The 19840-nt window shown below is 39.7% G+C and overlaps 1 protein-coding gene across 2 annotated transcripts in view; it reads right to left on the bottom strand.

Annotated features, from left to right (window-relative positions):
- The window catches only part of TTBK2 (tau tubulin kinase 2), a 90664-nt gene that overhangs the window by 48944 nt on the left and 21880 nt on the right, over positions 1–19840 (bottom strand). For both annotated transcript variants that reach the window (XM_042446526.1, XM_042446534.1), the window contains exons 4-5: positions 4165–4238; positions 2557–2697 (exon numbers count right to left, since the gene is read on the bottom strand). In XM_042446526.1, coding sequence (XP_042302460.1) covers positions 2557–2697; positions 4165–4238 — 215 coding nt within the window. The remainder of the gene's footprint in view (positions 1–2556; positions 2698–4164; positions 4239–19840) is intronic.

The raw sequence follows: 19840 nt of genomic DNA, 5'->3' as shown, positions 1-19840 counted from the left end.
AAAATAAAATAAAATAAAATAAAATAAAATAAAATAAAATAAAATAAAATAAAATAAAATAAAATAAAAATGATGAAAACAATGCACCGAAGATCTATATAAAAGAGATCAAAGGATAACAGATTAATTCAAGAAAGAACCATCTAAAGATGAACCTCCAATTTTAGAAAATGAAGTGGACACTGGAGACCAGAAGTCCCAGCACAATGGAGGAGGGCAAACATCCCATTTTCAAAAAGAGAAAAAAAGAGGATCCAATTAACACACAGTCAACCTGACATCAATAACAGGAAAGATTCTAGAGCAGATAATTAAACAGATGCCCTGTAAGCATTTAGAAAGGAATGCCATAACCACTACAAGTCAATATGGGTTTCTCACAAACAAGTAATACCAGACTAATCTCTCTCTTTTTTTTTTAAATAAAATTACCAACTTGGTAGATGAAAGGAGTGCTGTGACTGTAGGATATCTTGATTCCTGTAAGGCCTTCAACAAGATCCCCTATAATATTCTTGCAAACAAGTTAATAAAAGGCAGCCTATACAATGCTGCTGTTAGCTGGATTTGCAACTGGTTCATCAACTGAACCCAAAGGGTGCTCACCAATAGCTCCTCTTCACCCTGGAAAGAAGCAACTAGCGGGGAACCACAGGGTTCTGTCCTAGGCCCAGTGCTATTCAACATATTTACCAATGACTTGGATGATGGAACAGAGGGCATGCAGATGACACCAAATTGGGAGAGGTAGCTAATACCCTAGAGAACAGGATCAAAATTCAAAATGACCTTAAAAGAATAGAAAGCTAGGCCAAAACTAACACAATGAATTTCAACAGGGAGAAAATAAGGTACTACACACACACTTAGGCAAGAGAGAGAGAGAGAGAGAGAGAGAAGACATGCACATATATAATCTGGAGTCCTAGTAGACCACCTCTGTGAGCATCCTTATACATTTTTATTTCTGAATAAAAAGTGTGCTCAAACATGTTAAACTATTGTGTTGGGGTTTTTTTGACATTGTTTTGTTTTTGGCGGTGATATAAAAACCTATCTACAGTCTGCAGTCCCCATATGCGGGGGATCTGTTCCGGACCCCATCCCCCGCACGTATGGGGAAAAGAGCATATGCTCAAGCCCCATAAAAAATAATGTGGCGCGGGTACACACCCCATTACTTCTGCCAAAGCTTGCCTTCCTCATAAGCTCAAAGCCACAGAAGGAAACCCCGCCTATGGGGAGGGCTGTCTGTACACTTTTGCCTTGTTATTTCTGCCTCCAGTATAATAAATAATAATAAAATTTTTATTTATATCCCGCCCTTCCAACGATCAGGGCGGCTTACATCAGAGTTAAAACAACAATCAATACAGAGAAAAGGTTAAAATACAAATACAATACAGACAACCATTACAAAAAATAATAAACAAAAAGCCCCATAGCCCAACCTCTTGGCCACGGAAGAGGAGGGAGGCCCGCAGGATTTTTATTCGGGGAATGCCTGTTGAAACAGGAAGGTTTTTAGGTCCTTCCTGAATTGGGCCAGGGTGGTGGACGAGCGGAGCTCAGTGGGCAGCGTGTTCCAAAGGGCTGGGGCAGCCGTGGAGAATGTCCTCTGTGTGGTGGAGGCTAATCTAGCCCCAGGCACCTTCAGTAGTTGCTGCCCAGACGTTCTGAGGGTGCGAGGCGGAATGTACGGGGAGAGGCGGTCCTTTAGGTATCCTGGGCCCAAGCCATTTAGGGCTTAATAGGTAATCACCAACACCTTATATTGAGCTCGGAAGCGGATGGGCAGCCAATGGAGATCTTTCAAAACCGGTGTTATATGGCTGGTCCTGGGGGCACCAGTGACCAGCCGGGCTGCCATATTCTGCACCATTTGAAGCTTCCGAGTTTGGTATAAGGGTTGCCCCATGTAGAGTACATTGCAGAAATCCAGTCTCGAAGTTACCAGAGCATGTACAACAGTTTCTAGGTCCCTCTGGGCCAGGTATGGGCGCAGCTGGCGAATCAGCCGAAGCTGATAACAGGTGCTCTTGACCGTCGCATTCACCTGAGCTGTCAGGTGAAGCGACGAGTCAAGAAGCACCCCCAGACTGCGCACGGAGTCCTTCACAGGGAGCGTGACCCCATTCAGGACAGTATGAAATTTTCTGATAAGTAATGCCCAGAAACACATATACAGTGAGACCGCACCATATGCGGGCTCCTTATAGGTGGCTTTCAGCATATGCTGAAGCCGCCCGGGAAACGGGTGGATGCCCGGCGTGCGCATACGGCTGCGCAACAAGCCCGAGCCCCATTATATCCAATGGGGCTTGTGAATGGCATGCGCATCCGCACAATGAGCATGAGCCCCATTGGATATAATGGGGCTCAAGCATATGCGTTTTTTGCTTTATTCAGGGGAGGAGGGTCAGGAACAGATCCCCTGCATAAAGCAAGGGCCCAATGTACTTCATTAATGGAAGTATACCTGTAGTACAATGCAATGACAGCAGTTGCAATATAAATTTATCCTTTGTTTTGAAAAAAAATCATTAAGAAACTCACTGGTTTGATATCTCTGTGTAAAAACCCCACTGAATGAATGCTCTCAATAGATTCTAGAATTTGCTTGCCAAGTCGCAAGGTAGTGCTAATTGTGAATGTCCCTCTACTTTGACTTCGACGGAGATCTGCCAAGTTCCGACCCTGAAAAGATAAGGAAGTATTTTCAGTGGAGCATCTGCACCCATTCTGCCAAAGATGGAAATCAATAGCATTAATAAATAAAATAAACTCACATTAACATTTTTTAGTAATCTAATCAAGAAAATTAAAAGTGACATTTAAAATATCTACTCTTTTACAAGAACATAAAAACAATTTACTATAGTTTACAGAACAGATTTGAAAAATTAAAGATAACTCAAGTTTTCAACAGTTCTATTAACCAAAACAAAGACAGATATGCTTTCAATTAAACTATTCTTCTCACAAAGCAACAATTTTGAATATGCAAAGAAAACACTACAGGAGATAAGAGTAAGGCATTCTCAAAAAAATAACATTCCCAAGGTGTTTAATGACTAAGTTGGAAAGCACACGTGTCAGATTATACTGATGATCCACCAAAAACAACAGAACCTATTGCAAAACTGGAAACTGGAATTAACTCACTAATCACCTTGTTATTAATTTGCTAGATTTTTCTACAGATTTACCCTAACTCACTATTTTTTCCTAATTAACACTGAAGTTAAATAACATATATACTTGACTATAAATTGACCTCATGTATAAGTTGAGGGCAGGTTTTGAGGCCAAAATTATCTATTTTGATATGACCCGTAGATAAGTCAAAGGTAAAATTTAGAGGCATGTAACAAAGGATCTATGAAGCAAAGGAACACAATACTAAAGAACTTACAAAATTTCAGAAGGAATTTATATAGCAAGGGTACCTCCCCCTTGTTACATTCAGTAAAGCAGGAAGACCTGGTGCCTCAGAAAAAGTACACTTGTCCCTCCTCAGTCGTGGCCTTGGAACTTGCGGTTTCGATCATTCGCGAGGCCATGGCCATGGCACCCTCCCTCCCTGCCTTACTGGCATCCCCCCCTAGGTGCCGGGGCCTGTAATCGGCCCCGGACGCCATTGGGACTCGTTTTCCCAGCGGTGCTTGGGGCCCGGCGTGCAGAAGCCCCACCCTTCCGTGCCACAGCCAACTGACGTATCGTGTGCCCACCGACTGTGGCGGGGGTGGGGTGGGGGCATGCACACGTTGGGCCCCGAGTGCCGCTGGGAAAGTGAGTCCTGATGGAAGCCAGGGCCGATTACAGGCCACAGCACCAGGGGGAAGATGCTGGTAAGAGAGAGAGGGAAGGAGAGGGGGAGGGAATTTCACAAATAGTCAAGTCCCACTGTCTCCAATGGCTGCCACTGGGGACAATGGGACTTGACTATTTGCGAAATTTGGTATCCGCAGGGGAGGGGCAGAATGCATCCTCTACGAATCCAGAGGGACAGCTGTATTAGAATTAGAATTGAAGGAAATCCAATTTCTTTTTAAATTATAGGCGTTGATTTCTTTTTAGGACTGATTAAGCATGATACTAAACAATGAAACATCAAGAATCCTTAAAGTTTAAACAATGAAATTATTAATACAACAAACTCACCTGCAACTGCATGACCACATAGTTAAATCTGTCGTTTCTTCCACAGCCAACAAATTTACAGACATGATCCTTCCCTGAAGAGAAAAGTTGCATATTTCATTTTCTATCTGTTTAAACATTTTCCCCATAGACTCAAACTAGGAGGAAAACAACTTAATATTTCCAATTAATTCATTTCCTTCCCAAATAACAACAGTATAACATTGCCTAGGAACTAGTTCACTCCATGCATCTGAGGCAGTAGACTAAATCTACAAAAGCTTATGCTATAATGTCTTTCTCTCAGAGCCAAAACAGACTGTAGAAATAATCCCCCTTGAGACCATTTTAACTGGCTCAGCACCAGGGAATTTTGGAAACTGTAGTTTGTTGTGGCACCAGAGCTCTCTAACAGAGAAGGTTCAATGCCTCACAAAACTACAGTTCTCAGAATTCCCTAGTATTGAGTCAGGGCAGTTAAAGTGTTTTCAAGCTGGATTGTTTCTGTAGTCTGTTTTGGCCCTTAGCTAGTCTCAAAGGTGTTACAAGAGCCTTTTGAGTACAGTACTGATATTCCAAATTTACACAGCTATGTGTATTAATTATATTACAACTGTACCACAAGAAGGGATAATTAGGCTCCTGTTGTTGTTGTTGCGTGATTTCAAGTTGTTTCTGATTTATGGCGACCCTAAGGCAAACCTAACATGGAGATTTCTTGGCAAGATTTGTTCAGAGAAGTTTCACCATTGCTTTCCTCTGAGACCAAGAGAGTGTGACTTCCCCAAGGTCACCCAGTGGACTTCCATGGCTGAGCAGAGATTTAAACCCTGGTTGCCCAGAGTCCTAGTCCAGCACTCAAATCTCTATACCACACTCATTCTCATGTTCCCTTTCTAAGGTAACTAACTTTTTACATTATTTCTTCACCTACAAGTGTATGGCCTAACATAAATGATAGAAGTATGACATAATTCAAGTGCTGGGTCATGCTGTTGATGAGGAAGAAGGTATCCAAGGATTTGGTTGGAGTAATCCAAAGGAACATCCTACCAGGAGCAAGGCAGGAAGAAGACTGGGGTTGCTAGGGGTCGCTCTGCCCAGGGAGGCGGGGTCAGGCCCCTGGTCTTTCTTTTTCTCTCCCTGCCTATCAGGAGCCATGTGGGCAGAACTACTCAATGTTAAGGAGGCTCGGCTCCTTCTCTGCTGGAAAATGCCACATGAGCAGAACACCAAAAAGCTGCCGCTGTGTAAATGACTGGGCAGCTTCATGGCAGCTTCCTGATGGTTTGGGGGGACATGTCATCTGTACGCCACGCCCCCAAGGCACCGAGAAGCTGGTGTATGTTGCCAGTCTGTTCCGACCCTGTGTGGGATATAGTAAGAGGCAGGTGTATTATCCTTAAGGATGCTACATGAGGCACAAGATTGGAAGAGTGCCACTGGAGTGTGAAATAATCCTTTCTGCAGGGTTAATAAAGAATTTAAACAAGTAACAGAGCACTTGCTGAGTCCCCCAATTTAAAAAAAAAATGCTTTGAAAAATAGAGCTTATCTCTGACTGTTTGGCTATGAAATAACATGGGAAAGGCAACCCTGGCAATAAATTATTTTTAAAATGCTTCTTTAAAAAAAAGCTGTGTTTACACAACATTGTTAAGTTCTTGTGCTGCATTACAGGAGATGTGTGTACTCTTTGTTAGCTTGCCAGATATTTAAGATCCTGATAAAAAATGTTTTGTTTTGTTTTTAAAAAAATGGGATGGGAAGGAACTACCAAAATTTATGACTTGTGTCTTGATAAGAAAGTTTGGAAAACTAAGAAGGCATAATTAAGAAAAAGTACAGCAAAGAAATTAAAGCATCCACCCATCCATCCACATACAGAGGACTGGCCTTTAACTGAGATAAAATTCCTAATGGTGCAAGTAAAGGGAAGCCAATAGGACTGAGGAGAAAAGTTTAAATGGTTACGGACTGTAAATAATGGGGGGGGGGGGGGGAATCCGAAGAAGAGGCATTCGCCTTTGCCTGCTCTTCTTGTTTACAGATCTTTATTTTTGGTTTAGGAATTGCAAGATTCTTATAAAGAAAGACAGAAGGCCATCTTTCTCCACTCATTATTGAAACTATCTTGAACTATATTGAGACTAAGGTCTCTTTCCTCATTTTGAGCAGCATCTTTGACAGCTTTGAAGCAATTGTTGGCCTATATGGTCTTCTTAGACTTCTGCTTAAGCTATAGCCTAAGTTATATTCATGTACATCTTTGATTTCTTCACTTTCTATTTTGCGAAGTGGAATTACTTGTGATTACTTTTCTTTCAAACTCAGCAAAATCTTCGTTCTTCAGCCTTTGTGCCTGAACTACATTAGGAGATTCTTTCTCTAAATTTGTAGAGCAAAACAAAATAGTGAGAATTAAGAGCTCATCTATTAAAAGTAAATGACCTATTGCATTCAGATTTATTTTCAAAAATAAGAAGTAAACAGTGGCACATGTAAAGTTAAAAAAACAGGGTTTTTCTAAGAATATCTTGGGCTACATTAGTGAATCTAATTTTAAAAGTTAAATCTGTTTTTGATTTAATGTGGACTGAGGATTGCCTTGGCTGGGTTAGCAGCTAAATTAGGAAGGTTAAGAATGTGTGTAGTGGAGGTAATAAGAAAATTAAATTAAGTGCTTGGTGACATATGTGAGGATCAAAAGAGTAGTGGTCGGGCAAACTAGGTTCTTCCTCTCACTCTCAAATAAAAGCTGTAGAGCAGTGGAGGGAGCCTACAATCTGTATGTCCCTGGATACCCTCCACATCCAAGCCTGTTTCCAACCAGTGATCAGAGATAATAGGAAAAGCTCAAGTAGTACTAGGTCTTGTCAGGTATTTGCAGATACTAGTTGAGAGCTCTTTCCTTCTATTGTTATCATCATTATTATCATCATCATCATCATCATCATCATCATTCCAGCCTTTCTCCTGATATAGGAATTCAAGGCGGATAACAACAAATTTAAACCATTACAAGTTAAAAATGATACAAAAACATTAGAATGTTGATACAATGTTTAAAAAACAATTAAACCAATTTAAAAAGTCAAAAACATTATGCATTAAAATGTATTAAAAACTCCATACAAACCTTAAAATCTAAATTACATAGCATTTAAAAGCCCAACTCTCATCACTTTGAAAAAGCCTAATTGCACAATGTTTTTACTTGCCACTGAAAGGTGTGGCAAAAGAGGAAAAGAATAGAACCTGGGTCTTTGCCAAACCACCAAATGGACAATTACTACCCAATGCTTCACATTGATGTCTTGACATAACCTGACTCACATAATGGGAGGGAAGGGGGAAATCCAGTCCTCTATCAAGATGTTGCCTACTCCTGCTATAGAGATTGCTATTTTATATTCACCTATGGGCCACCTGAGACCATCTCTATCCAATTTACAGTGTTACCCCGGGATACGAATGCGCCGCCTTACGAAATTTCCGGGTTACGAAAAAAATCCATTTAAAAAAATGTTCCGGGTTACGAAGGTTTTTTCGGGTTACGAAAAAATTTTTGGTGCTTTTCGGCGCTATTTCGCACGAAATCGCGGCTTTTCCCCATTAGCGCCTATGGGTTTTCGGCTTGCGAAAGCCTTTCGGGTTACGAAAGCGGCGGCGGAACGAATTAATTTCGTAACCCGGGGTACCACTGTATTTCTCCACTGGGGTCAATTATTTGAAGTATAATTTACTCTGGCTAATAATACATTCCATCATTCAATCTGCTTCCAGATTGCATCTTTTTAACACAACTCAGAATAAAAGTATGCAGTCTCTGTCAAGATATACCAATGTGCCATTCAGATTTATTAACACCAACACCAATTTATAATACATTTTATACATTCAGAAAGATTCTAAAAGAACATTCTTATGTTTAACTGAAGCATTACTTTTCAGATCAAGTTAAGAATCTACTTTTTCTTGGATGCTGCAAGGATCTTCAGAAAAATAGAAAAGAAAAAGAAAAAGAAGAAGAAAGAATGCATCTCTAATCCATCATGTGCTGCGAACAAAATGATCAAATTGCACATATAGGGCATATTCCTGCTTTTATAACACTGGACAGAAGGAAAAGACATAAGCATAAGAAATAGGGAAGACCACACTAAACAAAATACCGTACCAAAGCTCATTCTCTTTAAATCCACTGTGTTAAAAAGTAGCATTGGAGTAAAATAAATTTGTACTGTTTTTCATCTCCCTTCATGTTTTGAATACTATAAATGACAAAGTGGAAGACCTCTGTGAAGAATCAGTGCCTTTCTACAGCTACATCCTTCAAGACTGTTTTCCATTACTTCAGAGAAAATACTTAAGGTTCTAAGCTAAAATCATTCTTCAACATGCAAGGTTTGAACAGACAATGAATTGTAAATATGGAAGAATTCCTTGCCGTGTCATTCACCTACCCACCTCCTCTCCAAAATGTTATTAAATTTATTTCTTCACCTCATTCCTATGCTTAAGGTGTTGTTGTTGTTGTTTTGTCCTACTGATCAGACTTACATTATCCTTTCTAATTTTGCTAGGAACTTCAGATGTGTTTTTACTGAAAGTGGCTTACAAAACTTACAACTTAAGACTGTCTCTACCCTGTGGCTCATAAGATTAAATTAAAATGTTTTTGTGATCTGAATTTTTCTGTTAACGTTTTGCCATTAAGAGTTATCTTATCATCTTTTATATGTGATGTTTTTAATTTGTCTTTTCTTTTCTACATGGTAATTTTATCTATTTCTCTATTTAATTGCTATTATCTTAGAGTGTACGCCTTGGGCAGGCTTTTACATACTCCTTAATTGTACTGACTTTGTACAGCGCTGTGTATAATTACAGCGCTCTAGAAATAAAGTTTCATAATAATAATAATAATCTTGAAAGAAGAGAAAACAATTTTTCCATTAGAAAACTGCAATATAACTATTCTTCATTATAGCATACTTGAGTAACTTGTTTGAAAAAAGGGTTTTTCGCCAAGCATTCTGGAAAACTTAATCAGACTGTAAGCATTCTGATAAGTCAGTAAATGAGATATCAGAAGGCAGGTAGGCAGATCAGAGAAACGAAGCAGCTACTGACACTCAAACCCCCCCCCCAATTGGGGGGGATACTACTACTATCATACTAAAAATGGGCTGTGCTGTCAAAAGACAGCTTTGCTTTACAAATTTCTAAGGGCTGTGCAGGTGCAGAGTGATTCATGTATATGAATCACAGAGGTCAACCCCCCCCCCCAAATGAAGTGCAACAGTCTACCACAGCTGGTCAAACAGTCCTAGAAATTGTGTGTCCCTAAAATTCCTAAGTTTAAAGATCTGTAATATCAAGAGAAATTTCTTCAAGGTCCATAACATCAAATTATTTCAGATTAAATGCATTTACTATTTAATTTTTTTATTTCAGAATGGTTAAAAAACAAACACTTCAGGTGTAATATGTAAATATATTATAACTCAATATGACTTCTACAATGGCCCCTTCCAATCCATGGAGATTTGGTTCCACCGTCCCTTGCAGATGGGAAAAACAGCATCCAGTCTGTATTAGTCAATGGGTGGCATTACATGTCTGAGTCAGCAGGCCTGCAGATGTGCACTGCCATTGGTTAATATGGGGCAGAGCAATCTGCAGGACCCCAGTCCATGGACGGCTAGCCCACTGATGCAACAGGCTCGGGTGTTAAAAATTAATCTACTGTGTAACTCTACAGTTTTCATATGTTTTAAATCTTAGAACAATGCTACTCAAAGTGGTGGCCTGATACCTATCCACAAGCCATGACTGGTGGTATGCTACCTTGTTCCAGTAATCTGAAGAGGGAATGAGCCCTTTATTGGTCCTGTTTGCAGACATACCAAATTATTCAGGATAGTCAAAAACAATCACACAAACATCCCAACTGCAAATTAAAATATCATGAGGGAGTAAAAATTAAGCTGGCCCCAAAGCATGCTGGTACAGAGTGATCTTTACTGTATGGAGCCAAACAGGATAAAGGAGCTTCATGATAAGGAGCTCAATATCCTGGACGCTGCAACTGAAAAATGCTCCAGCACTCTAATTCTGCTCATGGTTTAGAATAAACAGGGCCTCTACTGATGATTTAAATGGATGAGGGAGGGATTACAAAAGAGAAGGTGATCCTTCAAATCTCCTAATCCCAGATAGCATTTTTAAAAAGGTCTCAAGTCCCTTCATATAAAAATCTTCTTGAGTGTTTTAGTCTTCATTAGCAAGCAGCAGTAATTTGTGTTATATTCCTTCATACATCTAAATATCGGTGTTCTCCAATACTTAACTCAATTTATCTGGCCACTTGTCTTCAAAGGGAAACAGTGCTACAGAGCTTTATTGATCTTATCTGGATTCTCCCTGATCAAATGTCTGATCAGAAAGTACAAGGACAATGGAAAATTCTATTGCATAACTTAATAGAAACAGCATGGAAAACCACGTGCTCTGTCTCTGATAGTCACATGTATGATTTCCTTTCTACAATGCTGTTGTAGATAGAGGAGAGACTTGTAGAATATATCTTTAAAGCAAGCAACATGCCTGCAAGAAAACATAGTTGCCAGGATGAGAGTATATATAGAGGGCTAGTAACAGTGCAACAAACCAATACTTCCTTACTGAATGCAAACATCTAGAATACCTCAGTGTTAATCCTGACTAAGAAATAGTTGGGAGAATGCAGGGAGTATATTCATATAACTTATCCAACGATCCACATTTTCCTCAATGAAATGTCATAAACTGTCATAAATCATTCATTAATTCTTTACCTCCATTTAGTTTTCTCCCATGGTATTTTGACATCTTCTGTCATATGTGTGCTGTCACACATCCCTTGAAATTTCTTTAATGAAGCACAGCATATAAACTTAGCAAATAAAAAAAAAGAACTTGGATTTCAAGCACCAAGTACAACACTTCAATATTCCATCCAGTTTTTAATATATTCATTCATCCTGTTCTTGTGCCAAAGGAATGATAATTTAAATATGTATTTTAAGTGGGGGTAGGGTTGAAATCCCAAGTACTATAGGCAGCCCTTAACATTTGTGGGATTTAGGAGTGCAGCCCCCCTGGCAAAAGTGAAAAACTGAATATAGACCTGTTTTTTATTTATTTTTTACTTGAATAAACACTTTTCTAGGCATCTGTGGGCCCTCCAGTGTGATTTTACAGTCAACTTCCACCAAAAATACAGCATAAAATCATGCTGGAGGCCCAGAGAGGTGTTTTTCCCCTAGACATCTGTAGTTCCTCCAGTACAAGTTTAAGTACAAGCAGAAGTGGACTGTTGTTGTTGTTGTTTTCCAGTGGCAGGAGCAAATACAGTAACTGTGAATAATAAAATCTGGGAATGCTTTTTGGATACAATAAACAGGGCAGAGTAGAGTTTAGTAAAGCAATTCTATAGCCCACAGCTCTAAGATAAAGGATCTGGCTTGCTGAATTGCTAGGTTCTTTGTGTGAAATTCTGATGTTGGAAATTGTAAGAAGTGGTGCTTTGGGGTTTGGTGACATTCTATAGGGTAGTCTTCATTTACAGTTCACAACAGTTTAAAGTAGAGTCCTCCCAAGTACGGATGTAGGCTGACAGCCTACCTCCTATCTGGTGGGTGGGGTAGTCACAAGTATTTTTATTTCTTGTCGGTTGATTTCAAGGTTAAGGGGGTCAGATGGACTCCCCATGTGGGCAAAATGGGAAGGGAAATCTTGCCCATGCAGACTTATAAGCAGGGTGCATTATTGGAGAGTGCTAGTTCACTGATAAACAGTATAGAAATGTACTTACTATTGCTATTGCTATTTTGGCGTGCAAATATTTTGTTGTATTTTATTATAACAGCAGTTACAGACAGGCCATAAGCATGAGCCTTGAAATGACTAAAATGACCTTTAAGTGACCTTCCAGCTGGTCACAGACTTGAGGACATGTGGAAAGAAGCTTTGTAACTTTATGGCTGTGAATATTGCTGTTTCCCACCCTCTGCCATGTGCAATTCCTCTTGAAGATCACAGACAAAGGTTTGTTCAGTCTTAAGCATTAAGCCAATCTTTCTGCTAGCCCCACTGTACTTTCCCACACCTAGTTCTATCTAAACTCTGCTGGATTAACTCAATGTCACTGCCATCAAGAAAAAAAATTCCCTTTATAACTCTGAAGTTAAAATCATCAACCAGTTGGGAAACCCATTGTTTCTGGGATTTCTGGGAAATACACCCAACAGCCTCAATACTCACCAGGCAGGAATACTGCCACATTACATATTGACCCCTCAACACAGGCTGGCTGTCCCCCACCCCACCCCATGTTTCAGTCAGCCTTGTTTAGTCACTTCCATAATCCCTGGATTGATGCTCCACTTCTGGACTGATAAGGTATTGCCTTCCCTCAACCTTGCTACAAGCTACTATCTTTAATTTTGTTAGTTCTTGTGTGTGTGAATGCTACTGCATGAATGGTGATTTCCCCCTTTGTTGTTTAATCAATAAAATTAAATTGTACTTTGCACTCTGAGAGTTCTAATTCTTGAACCTGTTATACACAGGCTGGCATTCCAAGTCTTTGAAGTTATCTGGAATCCTCTTGGTGCCATTAATTAGAACTCAATTCCCCAATTACGTATTATGTATATACTTGTGTATAAGTTGACTTTGTGTGTAAATTGAGGACAGTTTTTGAGGCCAAAATCAGGGATTTTGAGATGACCCCTGGATAGGTCGAGGGTAGAATTTGGGTCTCATTGCCCTTCCTTCCCCTTCATAGCCCAGCTGTCCCTTTGGGAGACAGCCGAGCTGAGGAGGAAGCTTCAGAGGCGAGTGCTGCTCTTCCTTCTCTTCTGCAGCCTGGCTGTCGCTTGATAGAACACGAGGACTGGGGAAAGGAAGGGAGACAAGCATTTGCCCCCAGCCTTTCCCCGATCCCAGAATCCTCCAGCCTTTGGAGGACACAGGGGAAGAGGAGAGAGCCAAGCATTTTCCCCCTAGCCTTTCCCCAAGCCTGGTGTCTTCCGGCCTCTGGAGGACACGGGGACTGGGGCAAGAGGAGAAAGCCAAGTGTTTGCCACCAGCCTTTCCCCGATTCTGGTGTCCTCCAACCTTTGGGAGATATGGGGACTGGGGAAGAGGAGAGAGCCAAGTGTTTGCCCCCCAGCCTTTCCCCGATCCCAGCATCCTCCAGTCTTTGGAGGACACCAGGACTGGGGAAGAGGAGGGAGGCAAGCATTTTCCCCCAGCCTTTCAACAGCCCAACTGTCCTTTCAGGAGACAGCCGGGCTGTGGAAGACACTTGAGAGGCAATATTTCCCAGTGTATATGTTGACCCAAGTTTTGGGGGTCACTTTTTGGGGAAAATGTCTCGACTTATAGTCCAGTATATACAGTAATTTGTGGGTGCCACTTCAGTAACCTAGCAATTTGGCTAACAGTGGACTTGATTTAAATCAATTTGATTTAAATCACTACTCAGAAAAACTCAATTTAATCATGTGATTCCCCCCCCCCCCCCGACAAAAAGGGCACTCTTCTTCGGTATAAGCTAAATACATATTTTACACAACTCAGAGTTACCAAACACTCATTCTTGCTGGTATAATCTTAATATTTACAACTAGATGAAGGTTTCATTTTTAGAATGACAATTTTTCAGATTAGTTTTAGTTGTATCAAAAAAATATTGATTTGGTTATACTATCAGAAACACATCATAGATAGATAATTATGAAATTATTATCAAGTAAACTATCTCCAATGTAATAGGTTAATAATTCATATTTGGACAAGTTTTCTGCTGTACTTTATTGGAAGGAAAAATTAACATTACCTTAATAATAAAAATTTAAATAGTTTAATTTAACTAAAACAACGTTATAGCTTATTCTTGTATTTGCTTAAACATCCATCTTTACTAACTGATGTGGATAAGCAAAATATTTTTTTTAAAAAACGTAGACTATCAGCCAGGACCACATGTGGAAAGCTTAAAATACTGTTCCCTAAAGCTCATACACAAATGTACAGTTTTGAGAACTGCATCTGTTGTAATATCCTCTAGACAGAAAAAATGTCCAATAATCTTACAGAAACCTCTGGAAGAGCATTACACTATGAATGGATTAATGGGATTCAATTACCAAAAATTTAAACATTGCATGAACATACATTCTCATGCCACTTAATTAAAAGCTAATCCCAATTTCATTATGAATATGGACCGTAATGCATCTTAAACAGAAAACTATCTTTAGACAGTTTTTCCTCAAAAAACATTTCATTTAATAAATCAAATTCAAATTTTAAAATCCAATTTAAAAAAATTAAAAGAATAATTTATTTCTATCCACCCTGCATACAGGCTCTGAAGTCTCTCAAGCAAGAGAAGGGACGAAAAAGACAAAAGGGCTGAAAAGGTTGCTTAAACTGCTGTTTTGCCTCCTTCTTTTGCAAAGAAACCATAAGCTTATCTTTGGTTTCTATGAGGATGTCTTTAAGAGCATCTTCATCAAAAAGCAAATTACCAAAGGGGATTGAAGCTAACTCTGTTATGGATTGAGTGTCAGTTTTCCAGTGCTTCAGTTAATTGATCTTCTTGCTACTATGGAGACTGAAAATAGCAATGAGTCTCTAGTGGCATCTGATATAAAAGCTAAGACATTATAAATATAGAAGAGACCTGTGAAGGGATTTTGCACCTAATCCTTGGTTGATGTAAATATCCTGAATCCAGATCGTTACTGCTCTGGATATCAGGGAGACTGTAGAGGAGGCCCGGATGGAGAGGGATGATACCTCATGGGAGCATTTAAGAATTGTATCTGCCCTTTTTCATTTAGATCTTCAAGAGAGGAATCTCCTTGTTTGGGTACAATAGCAGCCATGAGGAGAACTGGAATAGGATAATCAATAACAGTGAGTTTAAGGAATTCCATGTCCTCATGGTTCAGGGTATATAATTTTTAAGCTATATTTACTCTTTACTTACCATGCCCAGGAGAATCCCATTCTGATTTAATGGGTTATTTAAGATCTGAAGGAAGAGGGGCAGCATGAGCAGAGGTTTTAGGTTTAGGAAACACAGTCTTGCACTGTAAGGCCTTATCAGTAAGCAATGCAAGGGCTGTGACTGCTTTAACATAAGAGAAGAACAAAATAAGCTAAATTAAAATGTCTCTCTTTTGTTTGTTCATGTTGATGGCCAGTGTCTGACCATTTCTCCTCTCCTAAAATCAAATGAGTCTCTCAGGGACACGGTATACAGAGAGACAACACCTGTGTCCCGAAAGGCATGGGAATGCAGAGTTACTGTTCCAGGTATGGAGACTTGAATCCACATCAGATGACTTCTCAGCTACCAACAACTGTACTGGCAGCACAGGCCTGTTTGCCAACTATTTTTCTATATGGAGGGAGAGATTAATGTCTGAATCTTTTAGAAGCACCATGACTAGTGGGAAGAGGTTATCCATTCCTTTCAGTTATTTTGCCACCATAGATGAAATCTGATGAAGCCACTTATTTTGATCAAGTAAGGGTATGTGCACAGGAAAAGGCATAGTGACTGAAGTAGGAATGGTTTTGCTTGCTCAAAACGGATGGTATCAATAACATGGGCTTCAAAATGGCCACCACAAAAGGCTGCAGTATGTGCACATGCTCTCTTGGACTTGGGAGGTGCTGCAGAAGGAACTGGGGCTGCGGCTTTGGCGGCAATCATTGGTGGAAGGAAAGCAGCCCTAGTAGGATTGGCTTCCATATTTTCTTCACATTAAATCATCTCCTTGGAAGTTAAATTCTCAATTTCCACTTATTGGTTGGTTGGTAACTGTCTCCAGTTATTATTTCAACAACAACAACAACAACAACAATAATAATAATGTATTATGTGATCACAAACCCATCAAAATATTAATAGATTCAATGGCTTTGTTGTATAAGATGGCTTTGGAGGACATAGCCATTGCCATGGGGGCTGCTGTTGTGAACGCATCTTTGTGGCTCCTAAGGGAGGTAGCTAAAAGCACATCCACATCCTGGATGAAAATGAGCATGTCTTCAAACAGGAGGGCTCCTAAAGCAAAGCTCAGTTTAAACATCATGGCTTTAGCCTCCCACATTCTGAGGATGCATTTAAGAAATAGGCACAAAGGGAAGAAAATGAGAAAAAAGGGAACAAAGGGCTCAGGGCTCTTTTTTCCATATAAGGCTTTAAGGAAAGAAGGAGAAAGAAGTTAACAGATATAAACTGAAGAAATCAGTACAGAGAAAGCAGAGGAGATGGACATATGACCTTTCCAGGGCAAGGCAAGAAAAACTGAAGCAGGAGGAGATGAGAACCAATATAGGTTCATTTTAAAATAACACAATATTTTGTTTAGCCCACCCAGTGACAGGAGCTAACCCATTCATGGATGGTTCCTTCTCCATCAGCTTAGAATGTGTCAGTTCTTTGAATCTAGTCATAATTATCAAGAACAGTTCCTTACCTGTAACTGTGGTTCTTTGAGTTGTCATTTGTGAATTCACTCATATGGATTGTTGTGTGTATCTATATACAGCAAGTATCAAACTTCTAGAGCTGTGCAGAAGTCTTTTTGGTTGTGATCGATGCTATCTGCATCCGAAGTAGTAAGCATCAATGTCAATGGGCCAGTACAGACAGGCCAAAATAAAGCTGCTTCAGGTCACTTTGGAGGTATGCTGTTTAAATGATGCATGCGTACTAAGAGGCCAGAAGTCACTCCAAAGCCATGGTCCAGTCCTAAGGACCAGCCCACAGCTTTGTCACAGCTTCTGGCCTCTTAGGACACATGCATCATTTAAACAGCATACCTCCAAAGTGACCCAAAGCAGCTTTATTTTGGCCTGTCTGTACGGGCCCAATGTTAGCAATGGCAGAAATTAATGGCAGTGTCATAATAGGAGACGTACAGAAGCAGGTGTCATCTTGAGCAGGAACCATTAAAGAAGCTTCAGACAGTATGAGCTGATAAAAGTTGGTTCCACGGGTGTTTGATTAGCACAATGCTGGCATTGTCAACACTTTTCAATCATGTTCCTCATCCAAATAAAATAGGCAGGGGAAACCTAGTCAACTGCAGAATTGACCCTTCGTTCCACATGATAGGCCTTCAATACAATAAATGTGAAGATTTGTGAGGTCTGGTGCCGTGAACCCTAGAGCCACACAAAACAGGCAGGGGGAGCTGCTGCCTGCTGAAATACAGATTTTTCATCCCTTATTCCACATAGTAGGTCTTAATTACCATAAATGGGAAAGTGTGTGAGACCTGGTGCCATAAATGCTTGAGCTAGACTAAACAATAAACAAAATTTAGAAAAAAGGTAAGAAATGAAAGGATGAAACAAACAGAAGAATGATGAAGAATAAAGTCCAAAAAAGAAATAGTCAAACTATTCAACTAGTGGTTGAGGGGGAAATGGTGCGTGCAGAAAATAAGTCCTCAATGTACTGCTGTGGTAGCAGAGGATGAAAAGGAATTGAAGGCAAAGGCAGGAATTGGCCTGGACCGGTACAATGGTAGGAATCCCACCCAAAAGGCTTCTGCTCAGCTCTAGAAATTTCCAAAAGAATCTGCATAGGCACAGAACAACTTATATGTGTGAGTCACAGAGACCACAAAGAAGCAACTGGAGCTGCAGAAAGCTGACAGCTACATCTATTAGTAAGGATAAAAAGACAGTGGAAAAGGAAAATGCTGAAGAAAAATATGCCAAGTAAAAGCAAAACAAAAAAGACCACAAGGAATGTAGGTAACAATGCACAAATACTGACATAGGTACAAAGAAGAGTACGGGGGGGGGGGGGGAGAAAAAATATACAAAGAAAGATAGATTGTCAACTCATTCCAATAAATTTCCCTATTAAAAAACCCTTCCCTTGGATATGTCAATGTATATACAGATTATGTAGTTTAAGCATGCTAAAGGTAAGTAAAGAGTTGTTTTAATCTGCCTTTTCATACTTGTTTCACTGTTCAAAAGTTTGATAGAACTTCATTAATGGGGTTAAATCTCTAACTAACAATTATTGCTAAACAGCTTATCCTTTATGACATAATTAATCTTTTTTTTTTTACAATATTCATTCAATTCCACATTTAACTGGAAAAGGAAACTCAAAGGCAGTCATACCTAAAAATGCTTGCTTAAACATTTTCTTGTATATGCACCACTGAGAACAAGAAACAAAAGCTGACCATAGAATCAAAGAGGACAATACTAAGAATTGATCCACAGGTTTAGAGCCACTCAGAATTCCTGTTGTACACACTTGGAGATGTGCCTACGAAATGCGAATTTCTTTGTCCCCTGCATAATTTTGTCAACTCCACTTCACATGACACTGATAAAATGACAACTATAACGCTGAACATTATGGTTTTGCTTTTGCTTTAAATGTGAATTCCTCTAAATGTAAAAATGATTCCCAAAAGAAATGTTAAGACACAAGGCATGATCATAATTACTTTTCTTCATATTTTCATATTTCATGTCACAAAGGGAATCATGTTAACTGAACAAACTGATCCTTCATTTCCTTATACTTATTTCCAAATATTTATTTCCATTAGAAACAACAAAAGGTTCAGAATTACACCTGTAATTCAACATTTTAGAACAACTAGCCAGAAGCACTACTCTCGTGATAACAGCTCATAGCTATACACCACCATGTGCTAACACTATAATCTCCTTAAATCACAGAATCATAGAGTTGGAAGAGACCACAAGGTCCATCCAGTCCAACCCCCTGCCATGCAAGAATACACAGTCCTGACAGATGGCCATCCAGTCTCTGTTTAAAAAGAATGCAGAAGTTAAAATATATATTACACTTCAAATAAAATTAAAATCAATTTTAAACATAGCCATTAAAAAGCAATCAATATGAGCAACACAACACATTATTTGAAAGCCTTTTCATCAAAATGTTAGCTCCCAAAGGCCTATCAAAGTAAAAGTCTAGAAGGCCCCCATACAGGGCCTGACAAGGCTGCATCAGCATTGCAGAAATAATCCAGGTTGTCACTTTAACTGCTACGGCTCAGTGCACCAGAAGTCTGTGATTTGTTGTTGTTTTGTTGTTAACTGCCCGCGAGGTAATCTTGACCCATAGCAACCCTGTGGATGAGACATCTCCAAGACTTCCTATCCTCCACTGCTCTGCTTAGTTCCTGAAAACCCATATCCTTGACCGCCCGAATAGAGTCCATCCATTTAGCATGAGGCCTTCCTCTCTTTCTGCTTCCCTCCAGCATTCCTAGCATTACTGTTTTTTCCAACGAGTCATGCCATCACATGATGTCTCCCAAGTACGACAGCTTCAGTTTTGTCAACTTGGCTTCCAGGTTGATTTCTGACTTGATCTGTTCTGGGACACATTTGTCTTTTAGGCTGTCCATGGGATCCTCAACTACAAATCCCAGAATTCCATAGCATTGAGCCATTGCAATTAAAGTGTTGTCAACCTGGATTATTTCAGAAGTGCAGATGCAGCCCCAGTCTACTCTCCCTAGGAAAACAATTCCAGAGCCTGGAATCAGATATGTACTGAACAAGTTGTCTCCTGTGTTCCCACCAAATTTTCTTAATAGTCTGAAGATCTCAA

This window comes from Sceloporus undulatus, chromosome 1, assembly GCF_019175285.1.
Source record: "Sceloporus undulatus isolate JIND9_A2432 ecotype Alabama chromosome 1, SceUnd_v1.1, whole genome shotgun sequence".
NCBI lineage: Eukaryota > Metazoa > Chordata > Lepidosauria > Squamata > Phrynosomatidae > Sceloporus > Sceloporus undulatus.
This window is presented reverse-complemented; position numbering and strand designations above follow the sequence as displayed.